This window comes from Pithys albifrons, chromosome 6 (genome assembly GCF_047495875.1).
Source record: "Pithys albifrons albifrons isolate INPA30051 chromosome 6, PitAlb_v1, whole genome shotgun sequence".
Lineage (NCBI taxonomy): Eukaryota > Metazoa > Chordata > Aves > Passeriformes > Thamnophilidae > Pithys > Pithys albifrons.
In genome coordinates this window covers 47,642,376-47,662,109 of record NC_092463.1, presented here as the reverse complement: position 1 = coordinate 47,662,109, position 19,734 = coordinate 47,642,376, and the positions used below count along the sequence as shown (strand labels likewise).

The following is a 19,734-nucleotide window of genomic DNA, read 5'->3' as shown; positions in this document are numbered from 1 at the left end:
GTGGGAGAAAACTCGAAACTCTACAGAATTTGGGCCTATGAGGTGTCAGGCATTTGCATTAATAAGTTGCAGCCAATACATGACATATGAGAGAGTAAGATACATGCCATTCTGCCTAATCTGACATCAGTGGGAATGCGAGTAGAGTTCTTCTCCCAGACAACTCTTGCTGCTTCTACTGGCATACCAAGGAAAATTAAAAAAGCAAAACCCCAAACACCCATGAGTTAATCTGCAGTTACATGCTATTAATTAGCTCAGTGAGACCATCCTTTCTGCCTGTATCTTGCATATGAGACCAGCAGAGCTGGAAGTTAATACAAGATTTTCACTGCATTTAGGGTTGGGACTTTGGACCATAAATGGAGGGCTGACATACAGCTGAATTTTGTACGTATTTTCACTGAATTAAAACACAGAGGACTTAAATCTTGCAGAATTTTTACCATCATGCAAAATTATTAAAACCAGCTTGAGCAGAGTATATTTGGATCTATGGTTACTTACTTAGCCTCAATTAGCTAGGATTTGAAAATAGATATTAAACTGTACCTGCACCATAGCTGTGCACAATCCAAAGATTCCCACTGCTAGTAAGTTTTCCTGGAGCCATATTTTCACAGTTTCATAGCAAGGCTAGAAAAAAAATCCACATAATATTGTATTAGCCATAAACACACAGCTCTATTTCCAGAGAAGAACCAGATCTGCCTAAGCTGCTACATAGCCTGGATTATCATTTCAGCATTGGAGCAAGTAAAGTGTATTTTTAGGTCAAAGCTCAAACATGGAGTACTACTTCTAGTGACACAAAAATGTGCATGTTCAAAATGATGCATAAGCACTGCTCCATATAACCTTCTAATTAATTAAAGTAATTAAAAATATTGTGCTGGGTTTTGCTGGGGCGGAGTTGATCTTCTTCACCGTGGCTGGTACGAGGCTGTGTTTTGGATTTGTGCTGAACACAAGGTTGATAATATAGACCTCATTTCATAACACTTCCCATCATTTCAATTTGCAGTATGAACACTCCTCTGTTATTTTCTTCCTGCTTTAAATTCTGTAGTAGCTGTAATTCCATGTTCCTGGTCCAGTTTTGGGAAGGGTGGAATCGGCCCAAGTGAAACCTTTCTTTAAATAATCAACAATATCTGTAATACAACCTTGTGCAAAAACACTGCCTGCTGTCTTGTACATGTTCATGGCCAAGAATTATTCAGCTTTCAGTTCGTGGCTTTCACATATGGATAATGGAAAAATTATTAGTGCCCACCAGAAGACATAGTGTTAACCTGCACTGATTTTCTTGGTACCCCGAACAAGACAGAAAAACATTTAAGCTCTTAAATTAAAAAATTGACTTGGAGCTACTTGAGAAGTATAAGGGAGCCCTGTCTGATGTGAACTCAGTCTCTGCCAGTGCCAATCCATGCATGTGAAATTTTGCTAGAAAGCGGCCAAGAGAGCTTTAGTCATTGTCTTCACCAACCATTAGAACCAGCAAAACTTACCTATAATTCCACTTCATCAGACAGCCTTACTCTACACCCCTCCTGCATAATTGCACTACCTGTAATTAGCACAAAGAATTGCTGAGCTAATTTCAGAGAAGAATTTAGACTTTGATGATCTGTTCCGGAAAGATCTTGCTGAGGCCCACAGAGTTTTGAATTTGATTACAGGCAAGTGCAGAAAGTCACGGAAAAAAAGTGCTGTTGGCAATTCAGTGGAACAGTTTCCACTTTCCCACTGTGCAGCAGAAGCCCCTGAACGAGAGTTCCTGATGGGAGCAGTGCACTCCAGGCTCACAGCCCTCTTGCCTCAGGATTGCCTGGGCTGTGCTAAGCTGCGGCTGCTGCTCCAGGGCCTGTGTGTGTATGAGCCATTTGCCTTTATTGCTACCTGACTCCAGTAGGTGGGACATTAAAAAGGACATTCCTGTCATTTCCTAACTAGATGTAGCTAGACCATGCTGCCTATCAGTGTTGGAATGTACTTGTCTGCTATGTGAAATAACAGCTTCAAGCCTACTGACAGGAAACCCTTCGGCTCATAAAAAGAATTAAATAGGAGGTTTCATTGGAGGTCAAAGGCCACAGCTCAGCACGAGCCTTTTGGAACCACTCGATTAAAGATGAGTTAAGATGCCAGCACACCTTATCACCTGTATAGCCCTGCAAGTAACTACCTGCCTGCCCCTTACCTGGGGTGCAAGGCAGTTGCTGAGATGGTGCTGCAGAGCTACTCACCGCCTTCCACCAGGTCCCTGGGGAATGGAGACCACAATTCTCACTGAATTCTAAGCAGCAGGAGTCTGGCACCCGGGTTGTGTTGTACACTTCAAACCAGTCAGTGTAGTTTGAGACTCCACAGCATCTGAACTGGAGAAAGATGAACAGAGGCGATACTATAAGTATGACATGTCACTGACTTCTGCTTGCTCTGCCTTCTGCTGCCTGGAGCTGGACACTCCATGCATCTTGATTATACCAGCAGCGGCTTGACATTTTAAAGAAATGCAGTACTTGCTAAGCCTCACCCAAACAGACCCTTCTCTCCACATTTCTTTTATGTTTAAATATGGTCTTGTGTGTAGCTGGTATTGATGCAAGAAGCAAAGGCAGCCATTTGCAGTGGGAGGACACTGCAGGAGCTGAAACAGGACAAGCTTGGCCGAGTACTAAGATGAGAAGTTATGCGACTGAGCAGAATTGTAACAGTTGTTTACAGCTTGTCAGTAAAAAAGATACAGCACCCAAGAGATGAAGATACTGGGATCTCTATGGCACACTGCTTCTAGAATCATGATTGAAGTTAACAAGGCAAATTTCTCACTAAGCTCCTAATTACTAATCACCTTTGAAAGCCTTTGCCAGTCAGTAAAAGATATATTTCCTCCTCATCTCTCTATGGTGCAGCTCCTTAATGTCATCATCTGATGCTGCTAAATAGTGGTGCTTTATGCATATGAGGTCAGCGTGCAAAGACTGCAATAATGCTAAATCAGGTTTGTTTCACTTCAGTAGTGGAATGAAAGGTGTAGGAAACATGCATAATGGCATAGGGAATGGTTCTGTAAGCATCCTTCCTCTCTAGAAACTGGTATATTCCTGTGATGCAAAATAAGCTAAGACACATTACCATACGGATGTATACACCGGCTGTCACCTCTGTGCTAACTCAAAAGTACAAATTTATTGGTATTTAGACAATTTAGCACAAATGACTAAAACAAGACAACACTGGCCTGCAGAACTGCCGTCTGCTATTGGCAGAACCTCACACTTTTTCAGGGCTAAGCCAGCCACCCACTTAGCCCCAAAATCACTTGCTGAGATCATACGCTTTAAATGTGATTTTATATAAACCTGTACAGTATTTTTCACAGCCCTGTAGAGACTACTCTTCTTGTTTCTGATAGACTCATAACCATGAAGAGGTCTGCACCACCAGGACCAAGCACCCGATCCAGATTCTGATGTTTACACTGGCGTGAGGGGGAGTTCTCCCTTGATACATAATAGTTGTAGAGTTCAAGTTGTAGGTAGTTGTAGTGTTCAAGTCTTGTTGCTCACACAAAAATCTGCCATTCACGACCCATAGAGGGCAGAGGTGCCACGCGCTGCCTCGTGCACCATACCATGCTTCAAGTTTTCACAGAAAGTACTCCTTGATAGAGACGTTTCACTGTGCACAGCAGGGTTTTTCTTCTGCCAAGGAAAAGTCAGAAAACTTTCCTGGACTAACATCTATCCCCACAAGGTTCTGCTCCGAATTTTGATTTGGTCTGTGGCAGGAATCAATCCTTAGCTCGCAACTGTTTGATTTGTGAGTTCACAGGCTTCATTTTCTACAAACTGACATGGAAGTAAAAAAAAGTTTGTGCCTTTTTTTTTCCCTCTATGTTCCTGCACAGAAAACAGGAGGTCTGTGTGTAACAGGTCCCAAAAGTGGATAGGAGCAGCATGGAACACATGGCATGCATTTGAAGAAATCTGGTTTATTTGGAAATCTAACAAGAAGAAGGTCTTGCAGGCTGTCATCATTAGAGTCAGGAGGCAGCTCTTTGACAGACAGTGAGAAGTGACAGCTTGTAAACAGCAAGCCTTAAAAATGTGGCTCATCTGTGATGTAAAGAGTGCAGCAGTAAAGGCTGAGACATTTGAGTGATGTTCTGGCCAAACACAAGTGACACAAGTTTGCATAAATCAGGACTAGACCCCTTCTCTCTGCAATACTGCATGGCTGAGGGTGTCAAAGCCTGACAGACTAAGGAGATGAAGATGAAATACGGGTTTTGTAGTTAAGCAAAGCACTCACTAACAGGTTGAGGACAGCTGCTCCTATGGAGCCTGTGAAGCAGGAGGTGCCTAGGCCATGAATAGGGTTGGGGCTCCAAAGAGTACAAATTCTTGGTAAACTAGAAGATAGGAGGGGATGAAATTGCAAAGACAAGCTGCAGTTGGACACAAACTGCCTGCCCATGCAGATTCTCTGTGTACTGTACAAGAGCAGAGCAGACATGGCAGACCCAGCAATGGGAGAAAGTGCTAAGAAAAGATCAAGGTAAAAATGAGGGGCATAGCAGAGGATCAGTGGTCTTGGGACTGGAAGAAGTAGTCTGGAACTGTAACTGGAAGAAATATCTCCAGAAGACAACAGAAGTATGAGCAATGGAATTAAGCTGCAGATGATCCATAGTCCTAAAGGAGAGGAAGTGATGAATGCAGAAGATACCACAAAGACCAGAGAGCACACCAGCAAGCGAGTGAGCACTGCTCAGTGAAGGCCAAGTCCAGTGACTGGCACCTGTAGGGAGCAGAGGCACGGATCCATACCAGAGACACAAGAACAGTGAAAGGACCCACAGTGGGACTGAATGGGTCACCAGTACAGATTGACCAAAGGGGCCTAGCTAGAAGCCAAAAAGATAGATAAAACTGAGAGCTCAGTAAACTCAGAGACTTCATTATAGATATTCAAGTAGAAAAGAGAGAGTGTGGGAATGATTTTTGGATCATGTGACAAGTGACCCGATTTATCCCCAGGTCCACAAAGCTGAACAGTAAGTAGCCAAATTGTTTAGGGAGATGAAGGACTATTAGAAGAAAGAGGAACATTGAGGACAAAGAGCAAAATAAGAAGACTTTTAGACTCCTCTAAGATTTGAGAGCAATGTTCCCTTGAAAATTTGCACCGTTTCTGAGCAAGGATAGCTGGAGATGGTCCTGCACTTGGAGGACAGAGAAAGCTCAGGTCACATGAAGGATAATTTCTGTCAGCAGCACTTTGTTGCAGCCAGTTCTGCCAGACTTCATGTTCTTCCATAAAGGCTGATGTCCTGCCAATGCCAGGCTGATTGTCAAGAAGCAATTGAAGACTTGATTCTTGCTACAACCACATTCATTTTTTGATCCCATTTTTGGTCCTGTCTTGTTCTCTTTACTAGTTAAGTGACAAAATTAGACAAAGTTGCCTAATGGATTAGTTCTGTTCCTAGTTTCAACAGGGAACAATACACTTACTTTTTTTTAGAAACATTTACAAACTAATTGTGTTTATTTTGGGGTACCCAGACAAACACACTTTAAAAGAGGGTAATCCATTAAAAATGTCAACTGTTGTCTCAAATAGCAATAAACTTTAAGACACCTTGACTTGGACACCTCAGGTAATTCGATTCTAGGGCTTACAGCTGTGAAGGACCATGCTTAGCAAGAGGCAATTAAGCTGCTCCCCTGAAAAAATGCGGGTGACAATTGGGTAGGAGTTCTGAGGACATTCATAGTGTTTGGCAGAGTTGCTCAAACAAGCTGAAGCTTGTCAAATATCTCTGAGTATCTGGCCACATTTTCCCCCTCCTTTGTTAAAGAGACATAAATCACCCCTCTATTGAACCCACAGGGTTCTGAAGTGGCTCATTGGTTTCTAAGAGCTCAGGAGATGCTCAGCACAACAGTGCAGTCAGAGGTCATGGTTCTGGGGTGCTTTTCCCAGCCAAGCAGCACCAAATGGCACTGAGGTCTCTGTGTTGCACTTAGAGGATGTAAAGGTGCTTGCAAATAGCTTAATTTTTGTTCTAACAAGTAACTACTGCTCTAGCATAGGGTATCTAGGGCTGGTAGTTATGTTAAACAGAAAGTTTCTATCTTAGTGCAACAGAAATGTTAGGGAGCAGGACACTTGTATGTATTTTACAGGTAATCTCAATACTGAAGGCTAAGTAGGTCTTATCTTTGCCAAATTCCTGCAAAATCAGCCAGGCTGGGATAGGCTTCATGAAAACAAATCCTTGTTGCAGGCAGTTTTTTAGCAATGGCTGGTTTTCTGGTTTGTGAATGTGACAAAGATCTAGAGACAGGGTAAGGTGCCTTTTATACGCCCTTTTCCTCCATCGCTGTACAAAGCGGTGAACGATACAGTTTTGATCTAAAAGTCATGTTTAATGTGTAGCTTGGATTACTTCAGCAGTAATTCTAAAGTATGGCTTGATCTAACAGAATCGATGACAGGATAGAGGGACATGGGTCAAATTTTCTTCTCAGTTACAGTGGTCTAAACAGACATGAAAGGGCACTACACAGCAGGAAAAGTGAGCTGAATTTTGCTCACTTTAGTGAAGCTAATAGGTTTTCTGCATGCCTCTCAAATTACTGCCTGGTTGGTTAAAAGGAGAAGTATTCAAATATTGATCACAAAGATGTTGGGGATGAAGCAACATTTTAAAAATTAATGCCTGTTTCTCATTTCCTAATGACCTCCACCTGTAGCTTTAACCAGTCCTGGTGGGTAAGCAGTGTAGTGCAGTTCAGGGTAACTCACCTCCTAAACTATTAGAATTTTAGTCATGTTTAAAAGTGACTTTGTAAGCTTTCGTACTCTTCAGTCATGACATGCAGAACTCATCTGCTTGTGTTTCTGATCCTTTTAAGGTTTGAAATGCTATTGTGAAAGGCTGTGAGTTTGGTTAGCTGGAAGTATTAAAAAGAAATCAATAGAATGTTCTAATTTTAAACAGCTCCCTGACCTAGAGGCTTAATATGACTACAAAATGAGTCCACTGCTTTTATTCATATGCTTTGCAGGTGTGCAGCTCAACCCAGCTCCTTTACTGGCAACAGGAACAGATCAGTCAAAACTCCAACTTCCTCTTTAAAGACAGGCCAGACAGACCCTGTTTTTAACTTGTTTCCTGTTACTTAGGAATTGTATGCTTCTGTAAAAAAGAGGAAAACCATTTCTCAATGCACAAAAGCTTCAGATAATAAAGCCTTACTCAAAAGCTGCTCAGGCCTTTCACCCTTGACAGAGAAATAGAGTAATCACCACTCACAAGTCACTGTGTGACCCCTGGGGATCCACACTCCCACTCAAAACTCCCCTCTGGTTTGTGACTGGGCAGTCCCACTGGGGTCAAATGCCATCTAAATGTGGTTCTGTTTCTGGGAAAAACCTTTTACCCCTTCTTTAAGCAAAAGCTGCCACACACAGTCATACCTAGTGAAGGCAGGTGGAGGTGGTCTCTAAGCAAATTGCTTAGAGAAATGGAGAGGTATGCCAGAGAACCCTCATGTCTGTGCTACTACTTTAACCACTGCTCAAGCTCCGAAAAATACTTTTGCAAAGAAAGGAGTGCAAATGCAGGGGGGACAAGGGAGAAGGACTCATTTTGATTTCTGTTACTGTCATGTTTTTCACATGATATGCTTTTTTCCTGAGGTCCTGTTGCCATCCAAGTACAGGCACAGCCCATAACTCAACCAATTACTGATGTCTGCTGGTCCCATTAGGAAAGTCAGTGCTGAGACACTGTCCTACATGCACACGTGGTTAGTTCCACTGTAGGTTTTGTTGAGAGCCTTAGGAGACAAAATGCAAACAGCAAGCCTGGACTGGGACTTTCCTTTCAGAAAATCCCCGGTATTGCCCTAATCCTCCTATCAGTGATTACACTCTACTGATTAGGGATGTAAGAGATAATGATTATTACACAAAAAGAACCCCCTTGGCATTTAGATAGCACTATTCAACTGCAAAGTGGTTTACATAATTAACCATGCTGGGATTGTCTTTGCTGCACCACTGCAATACTCTATTCCTAAATAGTTTTGAAAGATACATCTGGAAACCCATTATGCAGAGAAGCAAAAATGGATCTGTGGGAACTCAAGGTGGTGTGTGGTAATTTCATAGTGGCCCTGAGAGTGTGATGTCCCATGGCTGTACACAGCTTGTGGGGTGGCATTTTTTTGTTACCCTTTGAGCTCCTAGGAGTTAGCTAACACAGTTCCACCTGAAACTTATAAGACGCTCTTCAACTGTAATGAGTTTCAAGACCAAAGGAATTATCACAGCAATTGACCACGTTCTACAGCACTATGCAAACCACAGACTACTGAGCCTCAAACCCAAGCTTGTCACTGAACATGACCATTTCTTTTAACCAAAAACCCCTGTCTTGTTCTTTAAAGAAAAGGACTCTATTGTCCTGTGGTACAATGGCATCCTACCACCAGGTATGTCTATCCTGAGTTTTCAGCTCTTGGATCAATTACAGAGCCCTTTTCCTTCAAAACCTTTTTCAATTCCTGCTCTCTTTTTAAGGACTCCAATCACATCACTACTTCATCCTTTCGTGTTATATAAAATGGTTAAAATTTCTCACCATAATGTCACTTTCCAAAATTCTCATTATTCTTTTACATCCTTTCTGAATCCAATCCAACTTGAAAATATGTGACTAGGTGAACTAGACATAGTATGTATTGTTGAACCTATTTTACAGAAAGGGAAGCAGAAGTATGGGATTTATATCCTATGAGCCCTCCAAATAATGCTTCTTCCTCCACCTTTGCTATATGCTTTTAACAGTTCTTGGGGTGTCACTGAAACCTGATTAATATTTACTGCAAATATTTTAAAATTAATAATTTTTACTACATTTTACTAAGCATAATTAAGCTATTGTAAAAGAGTAAAACTTCTAATTCTGTTTGACACAATCAACAGTATTTAAAATTTTATCTGTATTTCACATGGCATACTCTTGGGTGAAAACCACAAAACACATTTCCCCTGTCAGTAATTGATGCCTTCTCATATTTGATGTATTGGAATGAGGAAAAAATATTGAAAATATTAACAATATTGCAAGATGCTGAGGCCTTTTAAAGGTAACTGAAAGAACCTATTGTGTGCAGTTGTAAAGATGCAGGACTGGAAGTGGCTTGTTTGCTGGACCTCAGCTGTTTGTCTTTCATACACAGAACTGTTGCAGGCAACACTCATCACAGACAGCTCCTGCAGGCCCCAAGATGCACATGGAGTTTGGGCAACTAGTTCTTTTGTTCTGTTAGTGACCCCAAATTTTTATTTTCTCAGACCATTTCCTAGCAGCCTGCTGCTCCTGTTATCTTGTATCATACAGAAGATTATTCCTATGAGAGGTTATTGTCTTTGATCAATTTAAGACATCAGAGACGAGACTAAAGCCCTACTGTGTCTGTACCATGCCAGCACCTCTTGGGGAGAAATTGAGAAAGTTATGAAAGATCTTCTTGAGTGAAACGAGGGCAGTGCAAGTGCTTCTGCCTAAAGCAGAAGAAAAGTCGGAGCACTTTTCCTCATTCAAGAAGCAGAGAAAATGAAATCAGAAAGATCACCCCCAGGAGAACTGACTGAACTGAATATGCAACAAGAAGTACAGAGCTAATAAACCTAAACTGTCAGTGATGGTGTTTCCTCAGCAAGCCAGACAAGGACAAAAGCAGCTACAGTGTTCCCCAGTCCTTATGAGACAATCATTGGTAGAGGGCTGACAGAGAATCAGGACAATCAGAACAGCAGTGACAATATAGCAAAAAGCATTCCCAGCACATCCATGATGGAGGATGACTGATTCCTGCTGGGAAAACGTACTGACTGTAGGAGGAGTTTGTAAACCTCATGGTCTGTTTCCATCTTGGCTACAATAGCGGAAACAACAGTAGCAGTGAAAGGAGACAGGACAGAAATGAAAAGGCACTGAAGTAGTTCTTTGCTATTATAATATTGCTCCTCATTCCAACATACGTCACCACTTTGACTTTAAAGAGAAGGTACTGCTTGTTTCCTCTCTGACCAGCTCCTTCACTGTTCACACAGCACAGAACTGTAAGATATTTAGGCATCAAGACAGTATAAAATTTTAAAAGAAAGAAGTCAAAGGAGACTTACATCTGTTTGAATGATGCTCCATGCATTGGTGAGGCCAATATTTCCATCTGTGCCATACAAATGAAGTCCTTTCTTCAGATCCCGCTGAGCATACTTGTCAATCTAAAACCAACAACAAGGCACAGAGGTCAAAATTTGCTGAGTACCACATTTCAGAATTAAAGTGCAGGGTGATGTTGGACAATGGCCCTGTACTGGATAAAAACTGAACCAACATGTCCTAATACCTTTCTTCAGTAGATCTGGTCTCTATTACAGGTACCTGCACTTTGTAAAGAACATGAGGAGTTCCTGCTCTGAGTTTATGTTCTTATTTTCAATTGCAGAGACTTCTAGAACATCTTTTCCCTTTTCACTTAAGCACCAAAGTACTACAGGGAGACTGGTGACAGTTTAATCACTCATTTTTGTGAATGAGGCCTATAAATGAAAATGTTTGCTTACACACAGCATTCACTTTTAGCTTAGTATCTTTAATTGTGACCAAGTACCCCTCAGCATCTTCCTTATGATTCCTGGGAGAACGACATTGGCATTAACATTGCACTGATGCTCTGACTTGTGTTCATTCCATCAGCCAGGATACCCCACTTCTTGCAGCAGGATGAACTTAATGATATTGAAGCAGCAGGTAACGAGCTATCCCACATTTAGGACAGAGAGGATTTAAGAATTTAGTAACTAAATGGAACTGCTCTTTAATAAATGCATTTCTCTTGATTTAATGAAAGTATAAAGTTCTGCTTTATAGGGTTTTGCAATTGAAGATTCTGTCTCTTCTGGTAAAGCAGGCTATTGTTGGCTCCACTGGTCACCACCAGGAAGTATCCAAAATGCAAGTGCCTCTCTCCTAGTCTAACCATACATACGCAGTTTTACAGAATCAAGCAAACAAAAAAGGAAGTAAATAATTAATGAATACTCATGGTTTAACCTGATTTTTCTGTTATAAATGAAAAGCCCTGACTCATGCTGCTCAAATACACCCATACATTCCCCCTGCCCTGGGTGCCTGTCAGTGTTGATGATGGCCAGGCTTCGCGAACGAAGATTTGGGAAGGGCTCTCCCCACACGGGTGTGCCCTTTGAGCCTGCACAGTGGATTTTTTAGGTGAGGCACAGCATGTGCAGAACTGGCCCCACCCTTTAACTCCTGAGGTTCATCTGCCATGGCCGAGCAAGCTTGGACAGTGACAGTGAAGTCCTCGGGACTAGAACCTACAGCCCCCGGTATTCCTAGGAGGTCTCCCATCCAGTTACTAGCAGGGCCTGACCCTGCTGAGCTTCTGAGATCTGACGGGATCAGCCATCAGGGTGGCATTTAACTGCCTCTTTCAATGTTAGTGGTCTGATAGACACCTGAGGTACAGCAAGAAGGGTGAGCAGACTTGTCCCATTTCTTCTCCATTAATCTGCTATAACTGTGACTGCAAAATACTGTGCCATTCTGAAATCTTCCTGCTGCAACAGCCAAGAAAACACCTAAAATTCAACTCACAACTTGCTTCATGGGGACAGTCTACGTTAATACACACTCTCTTCCATATTGGAAAACAGACAGATGTGGTGTTCTCTAGAGATTTTCCCTCTGAAACTTGTAATTCCATGTGGGAGGGTTTCTAAAATGAAGAAACCAATGCTGATTTTGAGCTAACAGAGGGAAAAAAAGGTATTCTGCTGCTGCCATATGCCTGGACATTCATTCTGCTTTGTGCAGTCAGAATTGTTTTCATTAGCATCTGGAATAAAGGTGGACACAAAGCATCTTGCACAGTGTAAAAGAGGAATTTTCAACGCACTGTGTCATAATTATTATGGGGTAAAGTTACTCAACAGTGTGACTCCACAAAAAACTGACCTCAGAAGCTCATCATGTCCAGGAAATCTCTGCTGTATGTACAAAAAATTGTGCTCAATCTCTCCAGTTCTTTTGTTTCCTTCCCAAAAGTTTACCACCATCAAGCTGAGCCAGTAACAAAATAGCTTTGAGGTAGTACAAGAAAGGTGTACAATTTAATCTCAGCACCTGAACTATCACACAAGGACCTTCTCATTGGTGACTCCCTTGAACAGTAAGTACTGCGATCCCACTGTAATTATCATGTAAGCTGCTTTTGGCTCTACACAGAGATTATACATAGTCATTAATACGTTAATTAGAAGAGAAAACCAAAGCTGAGAGCTGTCATTAGATTTGGAATTAGTTGAGAAAATTACAGGCAATAAATGATAAACTTACATGTGTTGGGGATTCCTAGCATTCATTTAAGAATTAGATTGAACTGGGTTTCGGCTCTTCAATTACCCTCAGCCCCCTGTGTCTCAACTGGACCTGCTGTGGCCTCCAGCAGAGCCATCAATTAGAATGGAAGGGCATGGTTGTGATGCTGGTCTCAGAGAGGCTTTGAAAGTTAGTGTACAACAGAGGGAGGGAGGTGAATTAATTCCTGAGAAACTAATTCTTATTCAGAAACAGAGGTGAAGAGGAGCACTATAGCTGAAGGCAGTGGGGACAGAAATCCAGCCAGCAGATCTGTTGTCTTGAAGATGAAAGAGAAAGGTCTATTTTGAATATTAATTTATCACACCTGAGAATATCTGCCCTGTACAGTGAGAGAGCATGCACCAGCCTTAGGTTCATATCAGCACTGATCTGGAACATGGGAGAGAACAGTGATTCTTATCTGAAGGGCAAATGCCATGTTACCAAAAGGGTGCAAAATGCAAAGTTTGCATTTCCTCATTAAAGTTTTGCTTTGCAAACCAATGCAGTGGCTCAGCACAATAACCCCTTTTACCAGGGCTCACAGGCTGCCCTTGTTAATGCAATCGTCATGTTCTATTTGAAATAGATGATTATAATAACTTCATAATAATCTAATTACTTGAAATTAACATTTATAAAGTACTTCAAGATCAGAAGTGGTTTTGTTAGTCCACATGTGCTCTAACATGGTCTCAAGAGGTTGCCCCACCAAGCATTCCTGATCTTCCTTTCACCTGAAGAAGCCTCATTAGCAACCAAATTGCTGAGGCAAATAATGCCAAGTTCTCTCTTGTTCTTAAAAATAACCATTTTTCCCTGCACAAAGAGTGCAAGACCTTCATACTGGGAACACCACTGGCAACAGATTTCCATATTTCAGAAACTGAGTAACCAGCAGAGCATTACTCAGGAAAACAGGCACTATGTGACCAGTTCTCCTACTGCTATTTCGAAAAGCCTCAACATCAAGTCCTGCACATTGTACAACCCATCATTATTTGTTGTTTTAAAAAGAAAAGTGGCTGAATCTTGTTTGGAAGAGGATATAGGATTTTTAGAATTCCACACTACTGTGTGTCTCATTTTCTTCTCTCTCTCTTCTCTGTGCAGGTTGCAACTTTGAAAGAGGCAAACACATGCTGTAAAACAGTACTGCCAGATTGTTTACCTTTTATTTCATGTCCACTGACATGAGAAGGTATCTGGAAATACCACACGGTTTTACACATACACAGAGAACTTTACATTTCTTTGAGTGATTGTAAAGGTAGGATTTTACATAGTTCTCCTTTACTAAAGTTTCTAACTGACCTTCTGATCAAGTGTGCTGTGCGTGCACCGGAGTGTGCTATTCTCTCAAGAGCAGCTGATTTAAAATTTCATTTTCACAGAGCTATTCCTTAAAGCATTCCTGCTCTTCTGTTTGATTACACTAGAATCAGAAAGTTCTTCATCATCCCCTATGACTAACCTTGTACAGAACAACTGAGTCTGTGTGTGGCTCCAGGAGAAAGGGGAAGCAGCATCAGCCCTTGTTCTCCTGGCCTGTGCCTGCAGCTGAGGTACCAGCACGAAGCCCCCACCATCTGCCTTCTGTTTCTACCCAATTGCATAAAGCCTTTTTTATTAATGTGTTACCTTGCACGAATTAATCAGTTTTGACACACTTGTAGTCTTGGACTTCCTAAGAGCAAAGATGATATTAAACAAGAGCACTTCTCTCACACTGCGTGGAGTTCACTCTCTTTGTGCAGTCCTATTAAAAGCACATTGACCTCTGTTTGAATAACCTCTGTACAAGGTTATAAAATGGATATTTTTCCCCTAATTGAAGCACTGCTTGAAGCTCTAGACATATGATTTCAGCTGGCTTTGACTAGAGATGGGTAAGTAAAACAATGCCTATTTGTGAGGCACAGCTGGCAAGTGCTCCTCCAGGTCATCCTGTTTCTTTCCAACCTCAATTTTATTTCATCCTCAAAATATTTTTAGAATAGCAGGAACTTTTCAATATGCTTTTATTCTAATAGTATGTTTGATTTAAATGAAAACTCACAAAACACCCCCAGCTGCCTCTTCTGCCTTTAATTTGAATTTTTCAGAAAATTATCTTTCTGAAAATGAAATGCTGTGCCACAGTGATTCATCAAATCTCCTGACAAATAATCCCACCCAAATTCACCAATCTGTTAGCTTCTCTTGTTTGTCTCTGGGCTACCAGTTCTTAGCCACACAAAATGTCTACCTCAAAACAGGGACTATACATGTTATATTTAATATTTTGCAATTTGAATCTGCTGCATTCTTCCATAAACGAGCGAGGCCCTTCACAAAGCACAACTCTAGTGAAGGACCATAATGAAGCACAATAAAAACTCTCAGCAGGCAAACTGTTACTCTAAATGAGGTGCCTATTTTTAGACATGTGGAATACCACAGATTTCCTTATACAAAAGAGTTTCTGAAATGTTTGGCAGCAAGAACCTTTCATCAATCTGCTGGTAAAGAAGAGAAAAATTCTTTTTTCCTTGGGTTTCATTGGTCAACAGATCAGAGGTGAAAGCTTCAGGCTGGCAGCCCACCATGTAAATTCCTTTGATTTCTGGGTTCAGACATACTGGAGCCTTGCTCATGCTTATCAGCCCCATCAGATTTCAGTGGTGGTTTCTAGTGACATATGTTCAGTGTCTCCCTGTGTGAATCCACTACACCCATGTCCACAAGAGAACCGCTTCTGAGAGTAGGGCATGCACATTACTACCACTTTATCCAAGGTAAAATCCTGTTCCCACTGCAAGGAGCACCAATACTTTTTCACTGACTTCCATCAGGCCCTAATAGGGCTTTAAAATCTCTCATTGTTCTGTTCCAAAGACTTTTTAAAAAACACATACTGCTCTAAAGTGGACAAGTCATGTGCAGAGAGTTTCAGGCAAGGAGAGAAATCCAGTATTTGAACTAGAGAAGAGAAAGTTACAAGAGATGTGGCAGGACTGGAGAGAATCTATCACTGAGGTCAGGAAAAGTGGCTGGAAGCAGGATCTATCTGAGCCTCATCTAAACTACAGCTGTGACAGAACATCCCTTAAAAAATCTCACTTAAGCCTGCATATAAATCCAGCTATTTACATGTAAGGCTTGTTTTACTGTCAGCTTTACCCCCTTGTTGCTGCCAGCCTCCAAGCAAAACTGGCTGGCTGACAGGCCTAACTGGAGAAGCCAGCATAATTCAAGAAGACCAAGAGCTGCCAGACTCCACCTTGCCCCCTTGAATAAGATACCCAGCAAAAATTGAGGCTGAGAGAAAACCCAGGTAACTGCAGCAACAACAAAACCCTGCTTAGCACAGACATGCTGAAAGCACTACACAAATGTTCTGCACTGCAAAAACCGAGGCTCATCATCATTTCCAACTCTGTATTACAGGTGGGGGACTTCTCAGTTTCTGAGAGTGCTTTCACAGACCTCTCACTCTCTGTCTAAATGAAAGGCTTTGGAGTTTATGTACTTACTGTTAAGGCATGAAACAGAAAACAAATATTGTTCCCCAAGAAGCCCAGTCCTGAAGTTTTGCTGTTGATAAGAAGGAAGTGCTTTGGAGCAAAATGCCTTATTGTGTCTGTGCAGAACACGGGAATTATCAATATGTACAGCTAAGATGATGCAAGACTTTTTCTCTTCGGTATTGGTAGAGCTTCAGTTTGATCAAAGTTCTTCCACCGTCCCAGCACACTGAGAGGGAAGGTCACTTTGATGCAATCTACTCTGGAATAAAGGTCAAAAGAAGGCATTAGGGAGATACTCATTAACTCCTTTTCAACTTTTTGAAAGCGTGAGATGTCACTTAGATTCTATATAGCCTTCAGGAAAAGGCCAGAGGATGCCAGCAGCATCCCCAGCTTTCTAACCTGCAGGCAACCGGAGACAATTTCAAGCCTCAGTGCTTTCCTACCATACTGTGAACAAAATTTCTACCCAAAAAGTCCTCTAAACTGGTCAAAGCCTCTCAGTGGTGTTTCAATTTAGGTCCCCTAACCCTAACCCTATTCTTGACCTTTCTGGTGATTGCTTCCCCTGCCTCTCTGCCTCTCCACCAGAACAACAGAGACTCTAAGGAAATGACAAAATATCCAATAGCTTCCAACCAGGCAAAACTTTTAATGTGATGCCTTGATAATCATTCTCTACAAATAGCAGGGAGTGGGAAATTGAATGTAAACACAAAGTGCGTAATCTATAAGGTCATTTGTGGGAGCCCTTGCCGGCTAAGAAATGAGATTGATTGTACCAAGGTAAGGCTTGTTTTAAACAAGATGTCTCATGTCCCCAGGCCTGTCTATAAGAAGCTGAAAGCAGTACGTGCCCTCCTCACCATAAAATCTTCCTTATACCATCAACTTTAGATAGAAATCTTGTAAGAGATAATGTATGATTTTTTACTGATGTTTGGCAGTTAAGTGACAATATATCAATTTCTTACCAGTGTAAGTCATACAACACTGCCAGGATGCTTTGCTCAGCTCTGTGGGATTCCCTTTCCCTCACTTTATCCCCAAATGTGAAATAACTTCACAACGTTTTTGGGTTTTTTTTGTAATTGCTTCCATAAGCACAGAAAACCTCTTTCTTAGTGAATTCTCTTTTCCTAGCTGGACTGCAAAAGCCAACATCAGGAGTCAAACACTTTATAGATCTTCCACACTTCAACAATTTAGTCGAATACTGCTCTAGCAATGTTTGATACCAAGAGAGGAGAAAGAGAGGTGCATTGGTACTGGCTGTGTAACTTCAGAAGAGTGAAGAGCAGACAAGTGAACATCAGAGGAAAAGGTCTGGGAGCAGGAAGAAGAATTAATGTTTCTGAAAGGTACTGGCTTGGGTCAGCTGAGGTAACAGCTTTCAGCTGTGCCATCGGATTCCTACAGTCTTGAAAAAGGCACTGTTTCTCTTGTATTTCAGCTCTCATTCCTGTTTTACAAATAAACCTGACCCTAGTCATGCCATGAAGTTGATAATATAATTTAGAGTAGGTATTTGAATACCAAATCCAACCTGGGAGAAGAAGCCCTGTACAGAATCTGACACAAGGACTGGAGTTTCGACCTGAGAGAGTCAGTGACCATCCTGGCAATTGGAGGATGAAACCGAGGCTCATCAGAAAGCAAAAGGAAGGATAAGTGCATATTGCATTGGCCTGGAGCAGGCAACTGGTGAAACTGTAAGAGAAAAAATCTCCCACCATGTGCTCTAACAAGAACCAGGAAGTTGCAGTAGCTTCTATAGCAAAAACCTAACAAGAAAGTCAAAGAACTTGCTTTTTTCAAACCAGTGTTTCCTGGGTCATTAACTGCAGTTTCAGTCACTGTCTTCTGCCCTCAAGCACCTACCTGTGCTTAAATGCAGGCATGAGCAAACAGCTGAGGCTTCAGGAAAGTAGCCACTCAAACATCCCTGTACTATTCATACTACTAAAATGCCAATGAATCCCACAGCAGCTTTAGTGCCTCTTTGTTATAAACAAGAGATCACAAATATGGCAAGTCATTAGGCTTTGCAACTTAAAATTTTTCATGCAAGAGCAAATTCAAATGTTTTCAGCAAACTGCACCTGATTTTGTCTAAACGATTCCTTAAAAGTCCAAGGGAGACACAGGGATTTTATCATTGTTCCATATAAAGGGAATGTTTAGCTTCCTGTTAGTGCTGGTAGAAGGGGAAAGTTCACTGTTCTGTAGCCACATGCCACTGCCATGTTCTTATGCACAGCAACAGCTGAATAACTCGTACATCAAGTCCCCACGTTTATTTAAATAAAGTACATTGTAACTAGCTCAGAGATACAACTCAAAATGTTAAGATGCAGCTGTGCAGTTTCTTGGCTTATTTAGAGAATGAAGCCAATAGCAAAGCCAACTGCTCATTTCAGCTGTGTTGTATGGCACCTGAGCACAGGCACTTCCCAACGAGATGGTCCTAGACCACCTCAAAAAGCCCCTAATCTTGTTCATTGTTAGTGAACCTAGGAATAAAACCTTTAAATATGAATTCCTGGCTTGCTGCTTCTTGTTTCAAAGGAGTTTGAATGCTGCAGCAAACGTGGGAAATGGGCTGGGTAAAAGGTAAATAAAATCAATTGCATACTCAAAAGTCTGACACTGAAAAGTAATTACCACATTATTAAGTCAATTCTTCCTGAGCATTATGCATTTGGAGTGACAAAAGCCTCACCAGCAGCAGGCTGAAGGAATTCCAGGTGAGTGAACACTGAAGTGCATGTTTTTTGTGACATACCTAATTAAGCAGCGTTCAGGATAAATTTAATGCTAATTCCACAGAAGGACCCCTTTGTTTACATATAAATAGCCTCTTCTTCAGATTATTAAGTTGGTTGGGAAAAAAATGATACTAACATCCTCAAAAGCAGGGACACCAGCAAAGCTGGTGCCACTGTGATCTAACAGTGCCGTTTCTTTTCCAGAATGAAATTCCCTTTGGAGCAGATTTTCTTCATATACTTGCTCCAAAGATGACTGACTGACACAAAAGACTCTGTTTCCTTTCTCCAGTTATATATCCCACCAACTGTTGCTCCCAGCAATGCCCTTCTGTCTTCACAGATCAGATCTCACAACCTGTCCTCAAAGGCCTCAACTCCTTCCTGTGCCACCCCTCCTGCTCCCCTGAATCATCTCTCCCCAGATATGGTCCTGTAAGAGTCACTCCTTTCCTGCATGCCCCAGTAAATGGCAATTCTGCCTCGATCTCCAGTGGATACAGCACCACACCTGTGCGGGGATGTAAAGAATCCTCTGAGCTATGCTCATGTTTTGAATTCCAGGTAAACTGAATCCAGACCAGCAAGGGAAATGCTCCTTCTTTCAACACCTAAGCATGTGTTGAAGATATTCCCAGGATATCTGTATTCAGCCTCTTGGCCTTTTTTATTTTCTTTTTTAAAATAGATAATAACTTTCATTTGTCCTTAATAGCCATCAGTATAACCACAGATAAGTAAATTGGGAAGGATGCTAATTGACATGATACAAGCTGTTGAGCCTTTGTTTGCCAAGAGACATGAAAGGTGGGTTGCATTTGTGTTTCAAGAACTAACAACCTGTTACCTCCAACTACACAGACCCTCCAAAAAGTGCCAAAGCCTCCCCAGCCACCTAGGGATACACATGTCAATAGAGCCTGAGATCCAACTAGCTGCCACAAAGGCTTCAGGACTGCAGAGGCAAATCAAAGCA

At 41.6% G+C, this 19,734-nt stretch overlaps 1 protein-coding gene across 8 annotated transcripts in view; it reads right to left on the bottom strand.

The window, feature by feature from the left end:
- The window catches only part of TSPAN4 (tetraspanin 4), a 437,423-nt gene that overhangs the window by 10,097 nt on the left and 407,592 nt on the right, over nucleotides 1-19,734 (bottom strand). For all 8 annotated transcript variants that reach the window (XM_071558757.1, XM_071558760.1, XM_071558761.1 and 5 more), the window contains 3 exons: nucleotides 10,219-10,320; nucleotides 2,253-2,384; nucleotides 553-636 (listed from right to left, as the gene is read on the bottom strand). In XM_071558757.1, the coding sequence (XP_071414858.1) occupies nucleotides 553-636; nucleotides 2,253-2,384; nucleotides 10,219-10,320 (318 nt within the window). The remainder of the gene's footprint in view (nucleotides 1-552; nucleotides 637-2,252; nucleotides 2,385-10,218; nucleotides 10,321-19,734) is intronic.